The 24,041-nt window shown below is 37.8% G+C and overlaps 5 protein-coding genes across 6 annotated transcripts; 4 read left to right on the top strand and 1 right to left on the bottom strand.

Annotated features, from left to right (window-relative positions):
- The first annotated feature begins 105 nt into the window (after positions 1 to 105).
- On the top strand, positions 106 to 2,333 carry LOC125213138 (F-box protein At1g10780). Of its 2 annotated transcripts, XM_048113512.1 has the most exons (4): positions 106 to 262; positions 779 to 1,524; positions 1,603 to 1,883; positions 1,962 to 2,333. In XM_048113512.1, exons 2-4 carry the CDS (start codon positions 783 to 785, stop codon positions 2,196 to 2,198), a joined length of 1,260 nt encoding a protein of 419 aa, XP_047969469.1. In that variant the 5' UTR covers positions 106 to 262; positions 779 to 782; the 3' UTR covers positions 2,199 to 2,333. The 2 variants fall into 2 exon arrangements, with proteins under 2 accessions (XP_047969469.1, XP_047969468.1); XM_048113511.1 differs by lacking the exon at positions 106 to 262 and having other exon boundaries at positions 747 to 1,524.
- A 76-nt stretch (positions 2,334 to 2,409) lies between these two features.
- LOC125213139 (transmembrane emp24 domain-containing protein p24delta3-like) lies at positions 2,410 to 4,233 on the bottom strand. Its single transcript, XM_048113513.1, has 4 exons — positions 3,912 to 4,233; positions 2,968 to 3,180; positions 2,762 to 2,838; positions 2,410 to 2,675 (listed from the first exon to the last, which is right to left on the bottom strand). Exons 1-4 carry the CDS (start codon positions 4,125 to 4,127, stop codon positions 2,531 to 2,533), a joined length of 651 nt encoding a protein of 216 aa, XP_047969470.1. The 5' UTR covers positions 4,128 to 4,233; the 3' UTR covers positions 2,410 to 2,530.
- An 846-nt stretch (positions 4,234 to 5,079) lies between these two features.
- Positions 5,080 to 8,690, top strand: LOC125214491 (ankyrin repeat domain-containing protein 2B-like). Its single transcript, XM_048115539.1, has 9 exons — positions 5,080 to 5,215; positions 5,421 to 5,451; positions 5,918 to 6,072; positions 6,302 to 6,517; positions 6,613 to 6,761; positions 7,539 to 7,707; positions 7,878 to 7,970; positions 8,096 to 8,235; positions 8,322 to 8,690. The coding sequence occupies exons 1-9, from the start codon at positions 5,207 to 5,209 to the stop codon at positions 8,419 to 8,421; spliced, it is 1,062 nt and encodes a 353-aa protein (XP_047971496.1). The 5' UTR covers positions 5,080 to 5,206; the 3' UTR covers positions 8,422 to 8,690.
- A 9,100-nt stretch (positions 8,691 to 17,790) lies between these two features.
- Positions 17,791 to 20,364, top strand: LOC125214987 (probable receptor-like protein kinase At1g11050). Its single transcript, XM_048116252.1, has one exon. It carries the CDS (start codon positions 18,104 to 18,106, stop codon positions 19,970 to 19,972), a length of 1,869 nt encoding a protein of 622 aa, XP_047972209.1. The 5' UTR covers positions 17,791 to 18,103; the 3' UTR covers positions 19,973 to 20,364.
- A 1,593-nt stretch (positions 20,365 to 21,957) lies between these two features.
- On the top strand, positions 21,958 to 23,380 carry LOC125213070. Its single transcript, XM_048113426.1, has 2 exons — positions 21,958 to 22,520; positions 22,630 to 23,380. The coding sequence occupies exons 1-2, from the start codon at positions 22,155 to 22,157 to the stop codon at positions 23,182 to 23,184; spliced, it is 921 nt and encodes a 306-aa protein (XP_047969383.1). The 5' UTR covers positions 21,958 to 22,154; the 3' UTR covers positions 23,185 to 23,380.
- The last annotated feature ends 661 nt before the right edge of the window (positions 23,381 to 24,041 follow it).

The following is a 24,041-nucleotide window of genomic DNA, read 5'->3' as shown; positions in this document are numbered from 1 at the left end:
ACTGACACCCAATATTTGAAAATAAAAATAAAGGAAAAATAAAAGTGTGTGCGTTTCAAAATTTGAAAAATCCCCCCTTTGAGCTTCCATATACGCGCGCCTTGCATTTCCTTTTTCACACATGTATGTATATATGTGTACTCATACATCTACCTCGCCATTCTTTCTACTGCAAAATTGGGAATGAAATATAGTAAAAATTGAAGCTTGAATAAATCTCACCATTCTTTCTAGACTCAGCTTCGCGAAGTTCATCTTTCTTGTAAGCCAGCTCGTTTTTTAATCTTTAATTCACTTCAGTTTTGAATTTGGGGAGCTCTTTCTTACGTGTTTGTATGTGACGTGAACTGGATTTTCATCTCTTCTTTTTTTTATTTGTTGTGTTGTATATATAAATCTATCGATCCTGAAAATCTAGATGATCATTCATGTTGAATTGAATAGATTTGATTCAAATTTGTTTATTGAGATGGGTTTTAGATTTAATTGGTATTGAAGGTTAGATTCAGCTAAATCTGTGTTTTTGGTTTGGATAATCTGAAGAATGTCAATTGTGGATTTTTATGACGAAGTTTTGGGAATAGCATTTGAGAGATTTGTTGCATATTGCAGTTTTTTGAGATTTAGCTAAATCTGTGTTTTGTTTGCATCTGAGCTTCACATATATGCATTATTCTTTTTGATTCAATTGAGCATTTCTCAGTAGATTATTGATATTTGGAAGTAGCGTATGGGAGAATTTGATTATGCATACTAACTGTTTGATTTTATTCCTCAGAGAAATGGAGTCACTCCCTGATGCCCTAGTCCAGTCCATTTTGTCCCTGATTAGTAATTCCAAGGATGTGGCGTCGTGCAATTGTGTTTCGAAGAGATGGAAGGATTCAATGCCTTACCTGAGGAGCCTTTTCTTTTCTCGGAATATCTTTGACAACCTAACCAATGGAGACACTCCTGATGATGCAGTGTTGCGACTTGTGTCTTCAGTTGTTAAGCTCGAGGAGCTTGTTGTTTACTGCCCGTTCTCAGGCTCCGGACTTGCATCCTGGCTGTCTGTGGCAGGTGCTTCGTTGAAGAGCCTTGAGCTGAGGTTGGATAACATAACTGAGCACGATACCTACACTGAGATTCCCTCAAAGTTGGATTGCATTAGTGCCGCCTGGAACTTGGAGTCGCTTAAGCTTTGGGGTGTGCTGATGGTTTATTCGCCCAAATGGGATGTTTTCCATCGGCTGAAGAATCTTGAGATAGTCGGTGCGAGGTTGGAGGAGCACGCACTTTATGATGCTCTTCGTGCTTGTCCGAATCTGACCCACTTGTTACTTCTCGGGTGTGAAGGATTGAGGTCTGTCTCGATACAAAATCCTTATCTTGAGCACTGCAAGCTTGATTTTTTTGGGGTGGGAAACTGCTCACTTACTGTTGATTCATCGAAGCTTCAATCACTTGAAGTGCAAGGTTGTAGCTTGATTAGAGTTTGTGAAACTCGATGCTTGAAAAATCTGTCCATCTCCAACAATGCAGGTATATATGCATATGATTTGATATGGTTTCTGATATTCATAAACGTTTGCATTTGCTGATCATTTTGTTGGCTTATAGGGAGAGTTTATATGGTCGATTTTGGGAAACTCGTGGCACTGGAAACGTTGTCAATCCGAGGAGTGCAATGGTGTTGGGATGCTATAAGCAAATTGCTTCAGATGGCAAGTGAAGTGAAGCATCTCTACATGAAGGTGGAATTCACCGGGGACTCTGACACACTTTTGCCCTTTCCGGAGATTGATTTTGTCGACTTCTTCAACAGTCATCCGAAGTTGCAAACCTTTGACATTCACGGTGCAATGTTTGCTGCTATCTGTCAAAAGAATAGCCTCAGAAATGTGAGTCCACGAAATTAGGAATTGAGTCGTGTCGTTTGCTTCTTGTTGTGAGGATATAACCATTTTCTCGCATTGCAGGTGGACTCGAGGTTTCAAATTCCGTGTCTTGAGAAGGTTGTAGTCACAGTAAGATCTCCGTTGAATGCGGAGCAGAAGATGAGCACCTTGGATTCGTTGATAAAGTACGCGAAGAATTTGAGGAAGATGACGATAAAGATTCTTCAGATGAAGAGCAGCCACAGCAGTGCTGATGATTTCTTTGAAGACATTTGCAGGTTTAGCTACATGAATCGCAAGATTGTCTCAATAGAATAAACCATTTTGTATGAGCTAATTCCCTTTTTTTTGTTCTTCCTCTTTCTCAGTGGAATAATTTTGTTGACTATGGTTTTTTGACATTCTCATCTACTATCATTTTTAATGTCACAGTTGACATATTGTGTTGTTCTATTTGTATTTTCACAAATATTGAAATCCAAAAAATTGATCTAATGTAATAAAATGAAGCATCGTAATGATATTCTGCTATGCAAAAACAAAGAATGATAATGATTTTAATCAAAAACAAAATTGTGATGATACATAATCAACTGCAAAATGAAAACAAAAAAAGCACATCTCAATGAGCTATTCATCTACCATTTCATCTAAATCAACTTTTTCTTTTGGAAATATCTCTTCAAGTACAATATTTGGAGTGCTGAAACCACAATGCATATGGTGAGTGACATGAGGCTGAACAGAGCAACCCGAGAATTAGTGGCTTCATTCGTTGTCCTCATCTCTGCCTCTCTGCAACGACAAACACACACAGAATCAAAGGATGAACAAGAATCAGCTCAACAACCACTGAGTTTGGTTCAGAAACAAAAAACAACCTGGTCTTAAGGTAGAGAAGATTTTCATGGACCGTCTCCACTGCTTCTTCGAGTTTTCTAAGTTCAAGCTCGACACCCTACTAGAGATACAAACTGAGTAAAGATCGTTTCAAGATTACAAACAGTCTCAGTGACAACACAAAAGTGATCCAAAATTAAGGTGAAAATAAGAGCATAGCAGCATTTGATTGTAAACCTGGTCTCACCTCGATCTTTTCTTTTCTTGCAACTGATTCCCAATCCTTTGCTGCAATACCAGTTTTCCACTCCATGTTGATGCTTAGCCCCCCTGTGCCCGAATAGTTGCCATCGACCCAGAAACAAGCTAAATAACTTCCAGCCTCAGTAGTCGTGAATGCAAATTGACCATGCGTAATGTTTTCCTGCCGATACAGAGTGTTGCCATACGGAGAAGTCACCTACACAAAAACAACACGCAATCACTGGAGTGCATGCTCGAGCTGATTTCAGGCCAGAAAAATCCACATGGACTATGTTACAACAGTTATAAACCCTCAACATTTCCCATATTAGTTTATGAATGTGCAAACAGACTTGTTGCCAATCTTCCTCTTTTGTGCTTTTCTTTGCCTATGTTAACTGGCATAATGCACCGGCATTGTGCTTTTCTCTTCCTAAGATTTTTTTTAACAAATTTGATGATACAGCTAATAAGAATGCACCTCTACACTTGAATTTGTCAAGTATAGTAGTAAAACTAAACCCTAAACCAATCAATACCTTCAACTAGAAGCCCTATCCCTCTTTCCAAAACCATACATCGATCGCATCATTCATTTCGAATTATCACTTAACATACACACATTTATACAAATGGATGATTAATAGCATCGAAATCAGGTAGAATTTTGTCATATCTCAAGGCGAGAAACTCAGTAATTCCTAACATTTCTGTTGATACAACTCAGAAGCAAGCAAGTTTAGCAGTAAAACTTAACTAGTACTAATTCACACAATGCCTCAAACAAGAAGCCTAGCCCTCTTTGCAAATTGCAATCAATGGAATCCAATTCCAAAACTATACATCAATCACATGATTCTCTTCCAATAATTATTCAATTAACACACATTTACACAACATTGTATCCATCGAATTCCAAAATTAAGAAAATATCGCGATCAAAATAACCTTAGCGGAAATGGTGGGGGTAGGGTGGACGTGATCGTCGGATATGACGACGTAGTCGGCCAAAACGACGACGTTGTTGTGAATCTCGTCGGAGACGCATTTGGTGCCGGTCGCCGGCAGATTCAACCATATTGCAGCGCTCCTCCGCGATGCGCACGCCAACAAGAGTAACACCACCCACCACCAGCGCACGATAGCACCCTCTCGCCTCACCATGTTAATCTATGTCGATCGTTGCCGGATCGGAGAAAAAGCTCGTCGATTTGATTTCATGCAAACTCACACATTCACATCTACAATTATTAGATATTTCCCCAAAATAAGTAATCAAACTCGTTAATTTACTCAACTATCATACTTATATATTTGTGTTCATAATTGCTTAAATTTATGGACTACTTATATCATTTAAAATATTAACTAAACTTTCTTAATAAATTTATTCCATATGGCTTTAATTACCATATGGAGGAGTAATTACAAAAGAATGATATTGATGTTAGTTCTTTTATTTCTCTTATTTTGAATAGGTAATTACCTGGAAAATATTTCTATAACTTAAATGAGAAAGTTTATGGTTTTAATTATCATATTAAATAAAAATATCAAAAATTAAACTACAAATTTAAGTGATGTGTAAACTTCCAAATAAATGTATTAATTTTTTTTATATAAAGGAAAAGAGAGATTAAATGTATTAAACTTTCATATAAAAAGGAAAATTTTCAAATAAATCATGAAAAAACAGTCAAATTATCGCATGTCCCATATTTTTAAAAATGGATTGCGAAGTTTGCAATGTTTTCAATTATCTCAATTGTCTCCTCTTCGACTAAATATAAAGTTATAAACACATACTATGACCTTACAGAAAGAAATTAACATTCCTAACATTATCATAATATTTTTATGTGTTTAAAATTGACAATCATATCATCACGTATTTTATCAAAAGAAATATGAATCAAATATTTACAAAAATTGCAAATTTTATAATTTAGTGGAGTACTAGTATAATTCAAATTTTGAAAAATATAAGATAAATTAGAATTTGACAATTTTTTACTACTATCGCAACTAGAATTAAGAGTGGTTTAAAGAAAGAAATTCCATTATTGGAAGCCCAAACCCAAATTGGGTATGAATTAAATCTGCGCCATTCAATTATGGTGGCGGTGAGGATTAAGCTGGCCCACCGTCAAACTGCAATACTTCCCCCAAATCACCAAAACCTCAGCTTTCTCTCATCTCTCTAAATCTCCGTCTCTCTCCTCGGGATTCATCCGCCTCTAACCATGTCCGAGGTACTGTTGCCGAATCATCACTCAATTTGATTCAATTTCGCAATGTTTTCAACCGATGATTCATTTCACTACTATTTTGACCTTTTATTGCATTTCTTATATGATTGACTGGATTTGTTGATGTGATTCTGCAATTCTGTTGATTACGTCTTTGCTGCTGATGTACTGATCTTAATTATTGATGTGTTTTTGGCGGTCTGTGCAGGCTGCAAAAACCCCTACGGTCGCTAAAGAAGGTAAGCGTGATTTCTTATCAAAAGACTTCATTTTTTTAGCTTGTTGAACTGTTGAAGTAGACTAATTAAATTAGTCGTGCGATGAATTGGTTCCGCTGCTTCAAGAGATTAGTCGAGAACTTTGAATTATTCAGCTATCAGTTTGTGTATTATGATGAAAATTTTGGATTCTCATTGTTTCTGTTCTGTATGTGAGCTTTTTTAGTTTGTGATGATTCATGGGTGAGGGAGTAAACTAAAAATTTTAGTCAATGTTCATTGGAATCGAATGAATGTGAAATTTTAGTTTTTTTGGATAATAGCTTCATTATATTTTTAAATAGAATGTTTAATTCTATAGCGATTCAATCAAGAATCAAAGTTTTCTGAAATTGCTAGTTCTTGTTATTTTGAAAGTATTAGAATTTTTGTGCTTTCACTTGCTCATTAGTTTAACCGTTGTTGGCATCTTACTCTCTGCCCTCAGAGGAGAAATCTGACGCAGCTGCGAGCAAAGCTCCTGCTGAATCAGCTTCTTCGGAACCATCATCTGGACAGAGAAGGACAACCCCTGCAATCCCTCATCCAATTCCTGGAATGCCAGATTCATTCGACTTCTCAGCTATGTCAGGACTGCTAAATGTATGTAAATGTAACCTCTTCTCCGGGGATAGTCTTCACCTATATTGTCAATGGTGTTGTTTTTCCAATGAAATAGGGGTTAATGCATGTAGATCAAGTTAGTCTTTTTATATGTATTGGTTCTATCGTGGGACCTTTTTCATTGGCGCATCTTATTCTTTCTTCGAGTACACATTCACATTTTTGTATCCAGGCTTCTTTCTCTAAAATTAAGTATTTGTGTCTGTAGGACCCAAGCATTAAGGAATTAGCGGAACAGATAGCAAAAGATCCTTCATTTAATCAGATGGCTGAACAACTTCAGAAAACCTTTCAAGGTGCTCCTGCAGTTGAAGAGAGTGGTCCCAACTTTGATCCACAACAATATTATTCGACAATGCAGCAAGTGATGCAAAATCCTCAATTCATGACTATGGCTGAAAAACTGGGTAGTGCATTGATGCAGGTATTTGTTGGTCTATCACTACTACCTATTAATAAAATATAGCAGTATTTTCATTTACAGTTTTGTCTAATTGTTGCACGGAATCATTTCTACAGGACCCAGCCATGTCTGGCATGCTTGAGAGTTTAACTAACCCAACAAATAAAGAACAGCTTGAAGAGCGAATGGCTAAAATCAAAGATGATCCATCATTGAAGCCTATTTTGGATGAGATCGAGAATGGTGGTCCTGCAGCTATGATGAGGTTTTGTTTTCTCCATAAGATTTTTTTGTTCAAATCGATATAATTACCGGCTCTCATATTTTATAAGATAATTTGGTGTGTGAGATTCTAGCTGACAACCCAAATAACCCTGAATTCGAATGGTGTTGCACGGTTAGCATAGAAAAGTTTGAATTTTTTTTTAGTATGCAATTGAAATCAATTTAGATGCATTCTTTTCTAGAGATGGCAAGAAAATTTGAACTTACAAAAGGTCTGTTTAATTAAATATTACTTGAATTAGAAGAATCCATCCATAGTTTGATCATATTTGATGAATTTTGCAGAAGTTTCTAGCTTGTGCCATAGATGTTTGAAAACTTTTTGGTGAATTTCTTCTAGCTGTGTCATGGTCTCAAGTCATAACTTTAACTTGCTGTGAATAATTTTGGTGAAGCAACTATGCATAGTTCCATCATTTGATTGAATCTGCAAAAAGTTGCCAAATTCCATATATGACAGAAATCTTCTTAGTGAGTTCCTTCTACTCGTGTTATGGTCTCAAGTCTCTGAAAGTGAAAACCCTACAGCTGTAAATAACTTTAGAAGTTAATGAACCCGGGGAAAAAAAATCTATAAATCAGGATACATAACCATGCTACAGTTAAAAAGCTTTCAATAGGATCCTTGCTGGATTAATTCTATTTCTCATGTTTTATAATCATGTGTGATCCTTAATAGTAGTTCAGGTTCGCCCGTATGTGTTTACAAAGAAATCTTCAACACTTTTAGCAGCGAATCACTCATTCCTCTGATCAGGTACTGGAACGACAAAGATGTTCTCCAGAAGTTGGGTGAAGCCATGGGATTTGCTGTTGGTGGTGAAGGTGGTGCATCCGGCGTTGATGCTGCTGTTGAAGAAGACGAAGAGGAAGGAAATGATGAGGAATCTATAGTTCACCACACTGCTAGCGTTGGCGATGTGGAGGTACATGTCACCGTATGATCTATGATGCATCATGCATTGCAAACATATTGCGGGGTTCATATACTTTTCCTTTTGTAGCAGTTGAGAAGTTTAGAGTAGTTATTGAACAGCTCAGCTTCTCTACTTATCATTAACTCATATATATGGAACTGCTTATATGAAATAATCAGGGCCTGAAGAAAGCTCTGGCTGATGGTGCTAATAAGGACGAAGAAGATTCCGAGGGAAGGACAGCATTGCATTTTGCATGTGGTTATGGCGAGGTATTGCAGACTTAAAGATTGAACTCCATAACCTTCTTATTCTTGTATGTCGGATAGGATAGGCGTTCCCTGTTCTTTTTAGCTCCTTATCTGAAAGTTGACTGCATATCTTGGTTCAATTTCAGGTTAAGTGCGCCCAACTTCTTCTGGAGGCTTATGCGAAGGTGGACGCCTTGGATAAGAATAAGAACACTCCTCTTCATTATGCTGCCGGCTATGGCAGAAAGGAGTGCGTGGAGCTTCTGTTGAAGAATGGCGCTGCTGTGTAATCCCACTTTTCCCCTCTTCTTTTTATGTTGTTGCTTTTATCTACGTTTTCATCATTTAATTTTTCGTCTTCCATACACACAGCACGCTCCAAAACTTGGATGGTAAGACGCCCATTGAGGTTGCTAAATTAAACAACCAGAACGAGGTGCTGGCCTTGCTCGAGAAAGATGCATTTCTATAAGCTGAGATGCTCGGAAGCAGTTGTGCACGCTCTCGTGCATCATGGTGAGTCTACAAGCGCGGGTGTGCTACTCTCAGTTCGTATTTGGTGATGTTTGTTCGTCGATGTATCCAGCATCTTTTATTTGTTTGCATGAAACTGTCTCTCAGAGTTGATACACACTGCGCCATTTGAAGCAGTGATTTAGAAGCTTGCCATGTTTTCTATTGAAAAGTTGGATCTTGGTGTTTGTAAGCTTTTAATTTAATATATCATCCAAAATTTTCATATGTTTGACTTGCTTCGGAATTTTTATAATTGTCTAATGGAGGATGCCAGGATGGTCAATAAAGTCTATTGCATTTTTTGAAATAGATAAATATTAGTACTACTTTTATATCCTACATAATGCTCACTTTATACAAATATTCGAAATTTTAAGAAATACTTCTAATTAAATCCTAAACCAGAAATATTCAACATTCATTTTTTTAGTCCTGGAATCTTGAGTTTTTCCCAAGTTTTAGAGCACATAAAATGCCATTTTTTGCCTGGAAAATAAATACTGAATATTTTTTAATGAAAATATGGGTTTAATACTTTAATTAATTAATTACTCCATTTTTTATAATGAAAATATTAATAGAAATATAGAAACTAATAGTACATTTTATAATAAGAATATCAATAGTATAGGATTTAATTAAATATTTTTTTATAATGAAGATAATTTTTATATTTATTCATGGAGTATATTTTTGGTATCTCGTGTGGCATCAAATTAAATGAAAATGCAAATATAACTAATGCAATTTTCATGGCATGAAATAAATACTACCTTAACGTAATAATTCCAGAATAAAGTGTTATTATTTGGAATAAATATAATTTTTAAACTTTTCATTTTGCTTTTATTTTTAGTCAGAATCTTTAAATTTTGAAAATGGACTCCAAATTATTGACATATCATTTGGTTCTACTGCTTTGTCAGAACGTCTATCCATCTTAAATAGGCTGTCAAAGCCATTGTGCCCCCAGCTAAATATTCGACAATTCTCATTATTTTATTTAATCCTATTTAAAAAATAATTTTATTGATTCAAATTAAACTTTATATCTTACTTAATGACGTCTTTCTAATTTTTAGCATTGAAGTGACGAGCCAAAACTCTGGCAGTTCAATCTCAAATCTGTTATGGAATGTCTGTTTAAAATTACAGCTGATTTTTTTTATCCTAATGGGTTTTATTTTTTCACATATATATATATATATATATATATATATTGGTATTAATGATAAACAACATCAAAGAAATAAATGAGTAAATAAGAACAACGACGCACTGTCACAGATTGAATGAATTCAACATCAAGTTATAAATGCGGCGACAGAAAGAAGAGAACACACGGATTATTGGATTCCTCTCTATGCACCTATGCTCTATTAATTCATGACCAGTGACTGATTTAGGAAACATAACTTGTGGGTCGAAGGTACTATGGGGTTGATGGAGTCTCTGTCCCATTAAAATTGAATCGTATCTATTTTTGGGCCATCACATTATGATTGAATTATTATCTTTCATGAAAAAATTCAACACAAATAGTCTTCTTTTAATTTATTCTCTCTTTAATTATTTTTCTAATTATCTTTCATAGTACTTTATTTTTTTTTCAATTGTAATAGGACGAAGGAAATATAATTTTCCTGTGTTTGTGGACCCACGGGCTGGTGGGGTCGGCCGACCCGTGCGACCCTCCTCCATCTGTGCATGTGAATCAAGATGTTTCTTGCGCAAATATCTTGTTGGAGTTTCATTTATATAACAATTTTTGCTTGTTTGTTTTAGGTAATTTGTGCATTTAATTTTTATATCATCAATAACTTGGGTTATGTTTGTTGAAATGGTAGAAATTTAGGATTTTTATAGTGTGATTTACCATTTCTATGCACAAGAACAGCTGAATAGCCATTGACTAATGATGTCGAAGGTATAATTTACACGTTAGAAATATCTTTTCCACCCGCAACCAATAGATTAGAGTCTTGAGTCGATTCAGATGCAAGTGCACCATGATTCAACAAAACAAGTAATTTGACTAATGGAAATATGCAAAAATGTACTAGTAGTATATGTAATAAATAGATGGAATCAAATTTACATGCACAGTCTACCACCTTTCAAAGCAATGAATCATAATTGTGTCCATTGCTTCCGTCGTATTCATCTCTCTCTCTCTCTCTCACACACACACACAAACACACACACACACACACGAGATCAATAATACAAATGCAGATTTAAAAACATTGAACAAATTGCTTTCTTTATTAAAATAATCTCATTACACGAAGTCGTTGTCGAAAATAATATACTTGCATCTGAATTTAAATTCGTTATTTTATTGAAATCAATCCTAATCCTCGTCATAGCTATAGACTATTTATTTATTTAATGTGTCACAAGTCATCTTCTCAAACACTCAAACATATTCTAACTACAAAAGATAACAAACACGATTGTTCCTACTATGCAAAGAAAAACAAGATTTTGGAAAAGCGATTTTGAATTGTTAAAAAAAAAACGGTTTGAATATTTACAACGGTCCAAAACTCAGGATGTAAATAGAGAATTGTTTTTATCATAGAAACTATTAATGCTGAATTGGTGATTTTTGTTTGAATTATGATTGTTGTAAAAAAGTACTCCTAGTATATATGAAGTTCTTTATTTTAAAAATATTATTATAAACATAAAGAAATAGTAAGAAAAACGAAGATATGGCATCCCATCCCACCAAATCAATACTGTATATTGCATTATAGTTTTTGATAAACTATATTTTCCGCAATAACATAAAAATACTATACTGAATCATCTTCTCATTCATAAAATTTAAAATATTTTTTGTCTTCACAATGATTAAAAATTTCAAATTTTGAAATATTTCGTATATATACACCCTACAATATATTTGTACAGTTGAAAATAACAACAACAAAAAAAAAAAAGTGACAAAGAATGTGACACACCCACTCCTCCTATCATTAAGACATGATTACAATATGCGGGACCCACGCATCAGTGTCTTGTCTGATTCGCCTTAAGAAGAGCGGGACCCACCTGGCAGGTGAGTTTGTTGGTGTGTACAAATATCGCATTTACTCATCCCTTCATATCCGCCGTCCGATGCGCCTCGACCATTCTGATGCGTTGATTTCATCAGCCTCACCACCAATCCCAGTTGGCTTTGACCACTTTCTTCGCTGACAAGTAGTAATTGTTGGTCCTCTCCCTCTCTTCCCACGCGCTCAGCAGCACGTGTCTGCTACCTCCCGGTCTCTCCTGAAGCGTCTGGTAACGACGTGCGGGTAAGAGCGTGAGAAACGGAAGCAATGTGGGGGCGGTGAATCTCTGCATGTTCTCGTTATTCGGGTTAAATGGATTGTTTCCCGGATCCTCCGTTGCCGCGGGTCTTACCGAATTAGTAATAAAAATTATTTTATTTAAATATACGAGAAATACTATAAATATCACTAAAATGTACACTATTTATTTAGATTTGAATCTGCAATAAAGTGTTGAAAATATATACAGCCATCTTCGAAATAGAGACAAAAATTGAAATAAATGGTTTAATAGTCACATATACTAGTACTTATAGTTATTGAAGATGAAATATGCAATAATTTTCAAGATTCAAAAATAAATGTATAGTATTTGAAATTTTAATGCTCTAGCTATATGTTTATATAAACAGAAGCTTAACTAAAAAATAACTAAAGAGCAATTAAACCATAAAATATTTTATTTTAACTTTTATTATTCATAAATCTCATCGATGAGAAATTACTAGTGAAAATTAGTATCATGACTCCCGACATGATTACAGATTGTCACATAGTCAGAAAGTACACGTGGGTATTAATTAAATTTATGAGATTTCAAATGTCTGGGCTCTTAATTAGATCTATAAGAGTTGCAGGTATTTTGGTCTCATAATTAAGTGTGAACATTTTTTTAAGAGGAATCTTACAAGTTGAAACTAATAAAACAAAAGATGTTTAGTTTTTATGTACTAATATATTCGTGGTGTATGCATGATTCCACATTCACAATTGACTATTAATTAGAAATTACATTGGGAATTAACAAAAAGATGTCCTGTTAGTTTGTTTCAAGAAAATTTCAGTAATTTTTTTGGTTTGTTTGACCATATTAATGACATGAAAGTTGCTAAACATTTGACCATGCTTAAGCTCATTATATCATTTCTAATTTCAAGATAATTTAAAAAATAAAACAAAAGTAGTACTATGTGTTTAGCATTAGCTCCCACATGAGTATACTGTACATTACCCTTTAAATCATTTTTTTATTATTAAAATTTGTATTTAACCAATACCTATACACAACAAAACGCATCTAGTTTGAAAATTATGAACTTTGGTCTAATTTTGGTATGTTATGCAACTCTAATAATCAAATGAAAAACTATGAAATTCAAATTTATTCATAACCATCTCATAACAAAAATTTTGATGAAATTGTATCTGATTTAGTTGCCGGAAAATCATACGTGGATGTCAACGTCGATGAGTTTAACAATGTCATTTATGCATTAAGAAAATGTCATCGTTAAATTGAAAAGATCAATAATATAATACATGTGGGACTAATCAAAATATAACCAAACTTCTGAAATTTCAAACTAGTTTCCCTAATTTGCCCAACATATACTACATGTGGAATTAGTTTTTTCTCAACAATTTTATGTTTAAAGTAGTTGTAAATTAGATAAGAAAAATGATATCATCCCAATAAATAAATAAAAAATGGAAAAAGTCAATGGATGGTTGTTGCCCCCCTCACCAAAACCAGTTGCCCTCCTATAAATTAGCTACTTCTGCCCTAGGTTTTGCACTACACATAGAATGTATAGCATTTGATTCCCTCCTTCTCCTCCTCCTCCTCCACTATTCTTCCAGTGAGAAAATAGAGAGGTGAGATGTATGGAGCGTTTGTGGGGGATGTTGGCTGGCTCGACGCAGTCACAACACTACTACACTACATATATGTGTATATGTGTGTGTGCAGTGAAGGCTTCGGACCAGGCTTCATTCCTCCCAAACCACTCTACATCACTCATCACCATTACAATATCAATAAGCTTTTTTGGTTTCTTTTATTCTAATTTTTTATATGTTAATTCTATTTCAGATATTGTTGTACTACATTGAATATGTTTTTTCATTTATGGGTTTTCTTTTGCTTAATTATCTACTATTTTAGTTCCACCTCCAAGATCAAAGAACCCAATATTCTTTCATATTCAAACCCTAATTATATATGTGTACAATGTTGAAAATGGTTTTCACTGTTGAAATAAACTGTTTTGTTTTGGTTTTGTCTCTCTCTCTTGTCTTTTTTTGTAACATGCAGGAAGAGGAATTTTTCTGGCTGCTACTACCATTAACCCATATAATACATGGAAGGTTAAATTAAGTTTGCAGGCAAGTTTAATGGAAAACTATCCAAAATATCAGTTGATGAAATAGAATATAGTATCACATATAATGTCATGAAAAACCTAATCAAGACTCACAATTGATGGTTCGGTTAATTGGCCTTAATTTAATTTGAATTGCATCTTCAAAACTGTCACGTTGGACGATTGCTAGTCAAAAAAAAAAAAAAAACAAAGACAAAGCTAGACTCTAGTTTGCCTATGTGTTTGGTTTGAAACGAATTTCTTAATTATGAATCAATCATTAGTTAGTTGCAGAATCCATCAAAAGTTTTAATGGAGAAGATTCAAATTTGTTTTATATAAACTAAGTGCTAATAATTTAATTTGAGTGGTGGGATAAAAGTTTATAGGACTAATGAATAGTTTTTTAGTAACTGGGAAAGTACTTACATTAATTTTTCAATTATATATTTACTCACTTTACTTAAATCAACTACTAGTATAAACGTACATAATTCTAAATAAAAGATGAAATGTACAAATAGTATTTAAATAAGTGTGTGGGTGTGTGTGTCTATATGAGGATGCATATGTATCTGAGAACAAATTCACAGACACATTATTTAATAACAGCAGGCATGCATGCAGACCCCAAATACTGTGTATCAGTTCAGCCTCTTAAATGAGTACAAACAAAATCAAATTATATAAATTATACAGTAAATTATTATTGTTATTCATTATAAAGTACACTATGCTCTAAGAGCATACACAGTAAGGCCCCGGCGGGGGCTGAGTTGGGCCTTACTGCAGGACAGCCCGGATAGAGGCGGTCTCGATTTCGGCGAGCTGCTCGGTTGTTTTGCCGCACTACTGTGAGCGCTGCGGTGGCCGGGATGAATTATTTTTTTTTTTTTACTTATTACGCTATTGTTAATTTCAATGTAATTTTTTTTGCTACTGGTCTGATTTTAATTAATTCATAATTTAGAAATTTTGATTATGTAATTTAGGAAGTTAAATTATGTAATTTAGTTAGTTAAAGATTGGGCTGAACCTTCCTTTTTATTTCCAACATCAAACTATTTCCCACGACTATTTATTTGTCTGACTTATTTAATAGCTACAATTTTAAAAAACAAACTATCCCATAATACAAGAACAATTTAACACACTAATTTACTATATATCATTTCAAAATAAATCTTTATTATAACATCATTTGAAAAATTCACTCAAATATCCTATTTAAGAGAAAAAAATGGTCACGTTTTCATAAATCATGAACGAATTTATTTTCTTGTTTCAAATTGTACTGTAACGCCAAAATTTAAAATATGAACTAGTTCTAGAAAGCATGGTCCACAAAATACAAAGGTTTAGCCCATCTTTTGACCAAGATCTCACACACAACTTGTGGATCTTACTGTGTGGTTTTTTACTACTAGGAGTATTAATTAATTAATTACTAAGTGATCGTTTATTGTATGAAAAACATGGCATTATGTCATCCCACCGGGACCCATAGTACGACAACTTCATCTCGTTCCTTCGGAATTAGGATCCCTTTTTGTTTCACTTGTTATTCATTTAATAGTCACACTGTCTTCACCTTTTGATATCAGCAGCAACTCTCTTCACTATATCTATTATCACGAGTTTTACTTCACGAGTCCACCGTTAGAGCATCCACAATGGCTTTAGGCCACCCACAAGCTAGCCACTCTCTTTCCTTACTACGTCATCAGCACTAAAATTCCACCTGCCACATCATCATTTTAAGCAAATAGGCTAGCCACAGGCTAGCCGCAATAAAAATAATTCAAAAACAACCACATTTACGGAATTAAATTTACGATAAATTACGGAATTAAATTTACGAGACATATACGAGAAAATTCATTCATTTCATTTAAATAAAAAAAAGGTACATAGATAAAAAAAAGTACATAATAAAAAAAAACGGCTTCCAGCATGCGAGCCACTGCCTCTCTCTACTCCTCGTCGCCGTCGCCACCGTCCTCGCCGCCGTTGCCCCTGCCACCCAGGACCTCCACATCGGTGGCATCTGAGCCCGCGCACTGAGCCCTCGCGGCATCCAAATCGACCCGCATGCTCTCGAGTATCGAGTGAAGAAACCTCTTCTCGGGTGGGGTCAGTTGCGGTCCTCCAATCTTGGAAGACCTTGTACATGTTGCTCCCGCGTTTTTACGCGAGAATAAGGTATACGCGGGTGGGGTGGGTGCCGACTGGATCTCCTGGGGCGATAGGGGGGAGGATCCCCTACATTGCCGTTGCGCCCGCTTTTGGCCAACCGGGCGAGTGCGGCGAGCAAACGCGATGGAGGGGACGGAAATTCCTCAGCATCCGAGGGGAGAATTAAGTGGGAAACGTCGCTGCTTCTTGCCGTTGTAATCGCTGGAATAGTTCAGCTTCGACCCCCGCCCGGAACTTCTCGAGAGTCCTTCGGCACCCGGGATGGCAGTTCCGGTAGGTGAACTCCTTATATTTCCTCGGCACGCGGAACGGACTCTCCGCTATCCTCCGGCGGTCCTCCTCGGTCGCCCACTAGTGCCGCATGCGGAGGGCGTTGGCGTACAACCCCGAAAATCGGCCGACCGCGGCCACTGATGCATTCCCACTTCCCCCCCCAGCACTCCTCCCCGGTGTAGTCCTTTCCGTGTGGGCAGTTCCTCTTGTAGGCTGCTCTAATCTTAGCCCAAATGTTGACGATCCGCTGGTTGTTTGCAACAGCGGATCGTCGCAAACCGACAACCACGCCTTGGCCAGGGCGACGTTCTCCTCTTCCGTCCACTTCCTCCGTGTGGTGGTGTCGTCAACAGCCGGCTGCGACGACTCTCCGACCACCTTGCTCTTCCCCTTCTTCGGCGCGGCCCGACCCCTATTCCCCCCTCTGGAACGGCAGTGCTCTGCCTCCCCGATATCGATCCCCAGCTCATGTAATGAGAAACGGTCATCCCCAGTGAGCTGCGTCTCCACTGGGGTCGATGTGTGAGACGAAGTCGTCAAAAAGTCAAGAGTGGGACGATAGACCGTGTCCCCCACCGGTGACCCCTGCACCTCGGGCTGTATCCCCCCTGCCATACCGGCATCATCCCCATCATTTGTTGTATCATCTGCGGCGTCATCTGAGTCATACCTCCCCACCCCGGCATTGCCTGCCCGCTGCTGGCCTGACCTCGCCTTCCCGCCCGCCAACAATCCCATCAACTGTTGCCAAGGGTACATGTTGGACCCCCCGCCCATCTGGTCACCGCTCACCGGCCCGCCGCCCACCGGCCCGCCGCCCATCTGCCCCCATCTAAACCCCACGGGTACCGTGGGAGTCTGAGACCCGCTCGTCGCCGGATTTGGACTCGTTGTTGTTGTCTACCGCTTGATGTTGCTCTTGTACAGAAACTTAGAAAGTTAAGAGAGAGAGAAAACTCGTTAAAACAAGTGGTGCAAATGAAAATGAAACTAAAATTGCGTATATATATTGTTTCAAAAAATTTCAAAAAATAAAAAGTAAAAAATTGCGCTGGCCGATCGCTCGCCGATCGCCAGCCTGCAATGGCGGCCAGCGCATCGGTCAGCGCCTAGAAATCGGCTAGGGCTCGCCGATTTTTTCGCCAAAAAGCCGCTGGCCGATTACAATGGTTCGGCTAGCCGACCGGCTAGCGACGCGAATCGACTAACCAATGCGCTAGCCGCCATTGTGGATGCTCTTACATCGAAAGTTAGTAATCACCACAAACTAGACTATTAGCAAAATTTTGATTTTATTTTTACCATAAAATAACTTTCTCCAGGAATGAAAAAACCCAAGCAATATCAAATTGTTTTTAAATACGTCACAGTGACGTCACTCACATGTGAGTCAAATCCAGCAAACCCAATTTGACAATGCAGAGCTGCAACTCCAATCTTCATCCTCCACAGCCGTCGCAGAGATTCCATCACAATTACTTTACAATCCAATGCCCTTTGACTAAAGTTCCCCCAATTTCTTTATTCTTCTTCCTCGCCACCTCCCCTTCAAACCTAAACCGCCTCACATTTCCTCGAATTTTCCTCACATTCATGCATATCGCTACACACACAAACACAAACCCCCTTTTTCCTCCTCCTTTCCTAGACCCCAATCCCTAATTCCCTTCTCCCCAATGATTATCACCACACCTCAATTCCCACACCAAACTAACTTATTCCAGCTTTGGGTGATTTCAAAATGAAGCTGATTTTACTTTTCTCGATCGTCACTCTGTTTCTATCTCCTCTTTCCGTCTCCGCTCAAAATCCGACAAACACAACCGCAAAATGCCCCATGAATTTGGATTATGTGAGCTCAGTTCCATGGGATGTATCCGAGTGCAAAGAGCATCTCTCTCCCAACAGCACACGGTGCTGCCAAGCCCTCCTCTCTCTATACGGCGTCGCATTCGCGGAGAATCTAAAAAAGACATCTTTGTTCCAGCTCCCTGATTTGCCCACCTCGATTTCATGCCTTGATGATTTTCAGGCGAAATTGAACTCTCTCTCTTTGCCGTCGAATTTGACTTCGGTGTGTTTTGATCCTCCGCAATTCGTGACGTCTCCGAACATTTGTGCTTCGATTCAATCGACTTCTGATTGGGTGAGGAAGCTTGGGAATTCGACGGTGTTGGACTCTGCTTGCAAGCCAGACCTCACTGATCTCACCGCTTGTGATGCTTGTGTTGCTGCGGGATTCAGGGTTCAATCGAGTTTGACTGCAATTGATGGTAATATGTCTCATTCCACTGATTGTTTCTACTTTGCTGTGTTGTATGCTGCTGGGATTGTGAATCAGTTTGGACCTGAGAGCATTGGTGCTGTTTCTTGTATTTTCGGTTTATCGGTTGTTTCTCACAAGAGCTCATCGGGTAGGAGGCGGTCGGGTTTGATTTACGGCGTTGCTGGAGCTGGTGTGGCTCTTGTTTTAGTGTCTTGTTTGTTGGGGTTGTACATTTGGTGGGCTAGGAGGTTTAAAGAGAGGGGTGATGAGGGAGAGGAGGAGTTGGGGTCTAGGCCGAGGAGGCCGGCCGTTGTGTCGATATGGTTTAAGATTCAAGAACTCGAGAAGGCAACGGATGGGTTTTCGCCTAAGAACTTTCTCGGGAGAGGGGGTTTTGGGATGGTGTATCGAGGGACGTTGAGTGATGGAACGGTTGTTGCAGTGAAAAAGATAATAGAGTCGGATATAGAAGGGAATGCGGAATTTTGTAATGAAGTTGAGATCATTAGTAACTTGAAGCATAGGAATCTGTTGCCTCTTAGAGGGTGTTGTGTGGTTGATGAGAATGGTGGTCCGCACGAGAGTGAGCGTTATCTTGTGTATGACTACATGCCGAATGGGAATCTTGATGACCATCTGTTTCCGGTGAGTGGCAGTGGGGTTTCCCCGTTGTCGTGGCCTATGAGGAAGAGTGTGATCATGGATGTGGCGAAAGGGCTTGCTTATCTGCATTATGGCGTTAAGCCAGCTATCTTTCATCGGGATATCAAGGGGACTAATATATTGCTGGATGGTGAGATGAGGGCGAGGGTGGCGGATTTTGGGCTGGCGAAGCAGAGCAGGGAAGGGCAGTCTCATCTCACGACTCGTGTGGCTGGGACGCACGGGTATTTAGCACCTGAGTACGCGTTGTACGGGCAGTTGACTGAGAAAAGCGACGTGTACAGCTTTGGAGTTGTTGTTTTGGAGATCATGTGTGGGAGGAGGGCTCTTGATCTGTCCGCGGGGTCGCCTCTGATCACAGACTGGGCTTGGGAGCTCGTGAAAGGCGGGAAGCTCGAGAAGGTGTTGGATCCTTGCCTGGTCAACACTGGAGATTCACAGAGTACGAATCCAAGAGGGGTGATGGAGAGATTCGTCCTCGTTGGCATTCTGTGTGCTCATGTCATGGTCGCCCTAAGGCCGACCATTGTAGAGGCGTTGAAGATGTTGGAAGGTGATATCGAGGTTCCCATGATTCCGGATAGGCCGACCCCTCTCGGCCACCACTCGTTCCAAAGGAGCTTCAGCATTTCCCCGGCTTTGAGTGCGTTGCAGCTCAATTCCGGGGACATGCTTAGGTGAAGAATCCTAAACAAGATGTACAGAGCTTATATACATATATTTATAAGCTATTTTCATGTAAATAGATATATTAATTTTATCTACTTTTTCTGAATCTAATCTTTTGCTTGAGTGGTAAACCATTGGTTGTGGGATTATGATACTAACGTTTCCTACTAGCTTCGCACCACTGTTGGTGGCGACCAATCGTGGAAATCAACGGTTCTTCTCGTACGATGTCGTACCGAGATTGGTAATGGTAATGGTGGCCATTGAAGTATCACTTTGGTTGGTTTAGAATGTGATTTTGTGTGGTGTCCAATCTCTCCTATGTTGTCAACTACTAGAATTTGTATGGCCTTTTCTTTTGGGAGTCTTGATATGAAATAACACCATGATTTTATTTGGTGCCACCTTATTTGTTTCTTTTGTCAACATGGGATCCAAACTAATATACCAGCTTTTGATAGCACCAAAGATAATTATTAATTACTTTGTCAAGTAATATGAGTCTCTTTTTGGCATTTTGTTTGTACGTACATCAATAGCGGTGTCATTTCATATTTATTATAAATACTAGTACTAAGTAAAACTCATAATCGTTGACTCATTTTACTGACATTTCATTACAAAACTAAGATATATAAGCGGGATTGACATTTCACTATCTTTTTCAACTTATATCTCTTCGATTTATTTCTCATTCCGAAATTGAACAGAATATTTACTGAAGAAGTGGAGAGCTCTATATAAGGGGAAGCACACCAATTATCCTTTCACAAGTAAAGAAATTCAGTTTTGAATGCCAACTTCTTGAAAAAGAAAATAAGCAGAAAAATGGTAAGAGAATCTTTTCTACTCAGCAAGAAAAAAAGGATACCTGAATTTGAGATCAGAAAATCTGTTGGGATCCCATGTTTAAGTATTTATACTCATCTCCTTTATCGTTTTCGTTATAAAGGATTGACATTCTTTAATGAAAAAGAAAAATATATATTTATGCATAAAGAGAGAAAGCAAAATTGATGAAACAGTGTTGATGCAGAGAACCTCACCATTCCCTTTCCATAAATAACCAGACTGAAATCAAATACCTTGAAAGGATTACACACCAAAAAAGGGTGGAAGAAGATAAGCAAGATTGGGATCTTATTTAAAGTGATCCAACTTTTCCAACCAATACTTAGCTTCCATGCATAAAAATTATCTTCAAGATTATACATAAATTGTGATCACAGAAAGCCCACTAATGAAAAATTGCACTAGTAACGGGAAGGAGAAATGGATGAGCAAAATTGTCTACGAGAATTGTCGTGTTGAACTGCATCAGTTCACAATTTAAAGTTCTACTTTAACCTGGTTCAAATTTTAATAAATATGAAGAAAAAGATGGAAAAAACTTAATGGAGTTAGATTCTAACATTTATATAGTAGTACTAATTTAATATGAAATGTTAGTGTGATGATATACTTAAATGAGACTTCAATTGCGGATAGATAGAATAATACTCCAGTATATTTTTTTGTCTTTGTTGTTACTAGATGTTTCGTTTTTTGAACTACTCGAAATTAATATTGTTACAATACAAATGTCAAGACCTATCACAAGTTAAGATTAATTATATGTTATTTAGTTAAGTATCCAGCCATATATTAGGGTGTCGCAACTGTCGGTAACGGTTGCAGGTCATAAATGGCCCAACAACAAATTTGATGGTTTCGATTTTGACTAGCGGTTCAAGTTTCGGTTAAAACCCCAACAGCTTTTTTTTTTAACATTTCGTACCCGATTTTTCATGATTGTTTCCATTTTATCAAAACCAGCAGTCAATCATCAGTTCTTGGTTCCTAAATATTGGACCTAAATACATTGACGGTTCCGGTTCGAAAATCATAATCACCACTTTCGATCCAATTACAACTAACCAAGCATCTCATCATGTCTACTCATCAAACTACATTCATAAAATAAAATCTTGTCAAATCTATCAAACCGAACACCACTTTAAAGAAAAGAAAAAAAAATGTTAGATTCTCAATCATCCCTTCACTTCACACCACTGTTGCACAATTGCTCCCAACAAACAAATTCTTAAAAAAAGAACTCTCACTATAAATAGAGAAAGTATATCATCCTTGTATTCTTCTCCACCTTCCCTCTCCCTTCTTCATCAAACCTTCCTTCACACAATCTCTCTCTCTCATGATGAGCCATTCCCGCTCTCCCTCCACCTCCGTCGCCGGATTCCTCAGCTTCTTGTCGGAGCAACTCGACAATCTCGATCACCTCTTTCTCTCCCACAACTTCATGTCCGCTGCCTTCCTCCACCACGTCCTCTCCACGCTCCGATCCTTCCACTCCCACCTCATCTCATTGCTCCACAAGCTCCACCTCCCCCTCGGTGACAAATGGCTCGACGAATACATGGACGAAACCTCCCGCCTTTGGGACGCCTGCCACCTCATCAAATCCGCCGTCTCCGCCTTGGAAAACTACTATTCCCCCGCCTCCACCGCCGCCTCCTTGCTCCGCGGCCCCCACCCCCCCACCCCCCACCTCTGCACCCAGGTTTTTTTTTTAATAAAGTAATATGAGACTTCTATAGTAATTTCAGTTCAAACGTTTATATAGTAACTTAACATTAGTTAACAATAAATAAATTATTATTATTATATAGGTTATTAGGGCAATCAGAGGATGTGAGAGGGAGTTGACCGCAATACAGCACGAGAACAGAAGCATGGCAGAGATCAAAATCCACACATTATCGTTAAAATTCAAGGACAGCGTTGCGTCCAAACGATACAACGGCTTCAGAGAGGCGTTACACGCGATGAGGCACGTGAGCACGTTGCTTCTGTTGATCCTCGTGAGCGGTTTAGTCTACTGCTGGCCGGATACGAGTTTCTACCAAGGCGAGTGCGACGAGTCCTATGCTCTCGCGGCCTCGGCTGCAAACCTGCATCAGAGGGTGGCGAGCGCGGTGGGGCACCATCACCACGAGCCCGGGATCATGCTCTACGAGCTGAGGAGGTCGGCTTTCGTGATGGAAGAGCTCAGGGCGGAGATCGAGGGCGCGGAGGCCGAGGTTGGTGAGAAGGTGGAGAGTTTGAAGAGCTCTGTTGAAGCCTTGCAGTGTGGGGCTGAGGGGATAATTGGACAGCTTGATGATTTCTTTGATGAGATTGTTGAAGGGAGGAAGACACTTTTGAACATGTGTTCACATAGATAGTTAGAGAAAGAAGTTTTTTACTATTTTATGAAAACTTTTTTTTTTTTATAAATTAAATCTTTTGATGGAAGCTATTATGCTTAATAGATCAAAAGGAAAGAAAATCTTCAAGGGAAAGAATGTGATTCTGTGTTTCAATAAAATATATAAAGCATTGCCAAATTGGGGGAAGTAACAGTATGTGAATTAAGACCAATGTTATCTTTAAAAGATTCTTTCAATATCAAATTGTCTCTTCATAAGATCAAAAGAGAGCATCGGTCTTTTTCGAGAATCGAAAAGGTTGGAAGAAAATTCGTGGGTATTTTTTTTTTCATAATAGTAAAAAAGATTAAATAAAAGATTAATAAGCAGATATCGATCTTTGATTCTGTGTCGGTTTGGTTGAAGACAGAACTTTTTTTTAACTAAAATACCCCAAAATAAGTGATGAATTTACCTAAAGTGAGAAGGGAGGAGTAATTAATGTAACACTATTATTGTAGTGAGAAAGAAAGTAGTATTATTGTTAGCTCAACATTGAATATTTGAAAATCATGATAAGAAAATACTGTTCAAAATCTTACGTGCATTTTCATGAAAGATTCTCCTAAGTTGTGATAGTAAAATGACTAATCATTCCACTTATGAAACCAAGAATATGAAGTGGAATAACCACTATTTGGTAGAGAGAAAGAGGGAGATTCTAGGGGACTTTTATCAAGAAAAAAGTTTAAATCTCACATATATCTAAATTAAGTCATTTTCTCATTTATAACATGTGAAATTATTCAATTTTGAAATATGAAATATTCAAACTATGGAAAATTTTGTATACTTTAAAAAAGTTTCGGCGCCTGAAAAATTAGTACGATCTT

This window comes from Salvia hispanica, chromosome 3 (assembly GCF_023119035.1).
Source record: "Salvia hispanica cultivar TCC Black 2014 chromosome 3, UniMelb_Shisp_WGS_1.0, whole genome shotgun sequence".
Taxonomy (NCBI): domain Eukaryota; kingdom Viridiplantae; phylum Streptophyta; class Magnoliopsida; order Lamiales; family Lamiaceae; genus Salvia; species Salvia hispanica.
The sequence above is the reverse complement of the archived record's forward strand: the minus strand, read 5'-3'. Positions and strand labels throughout refer to the sequence as shown.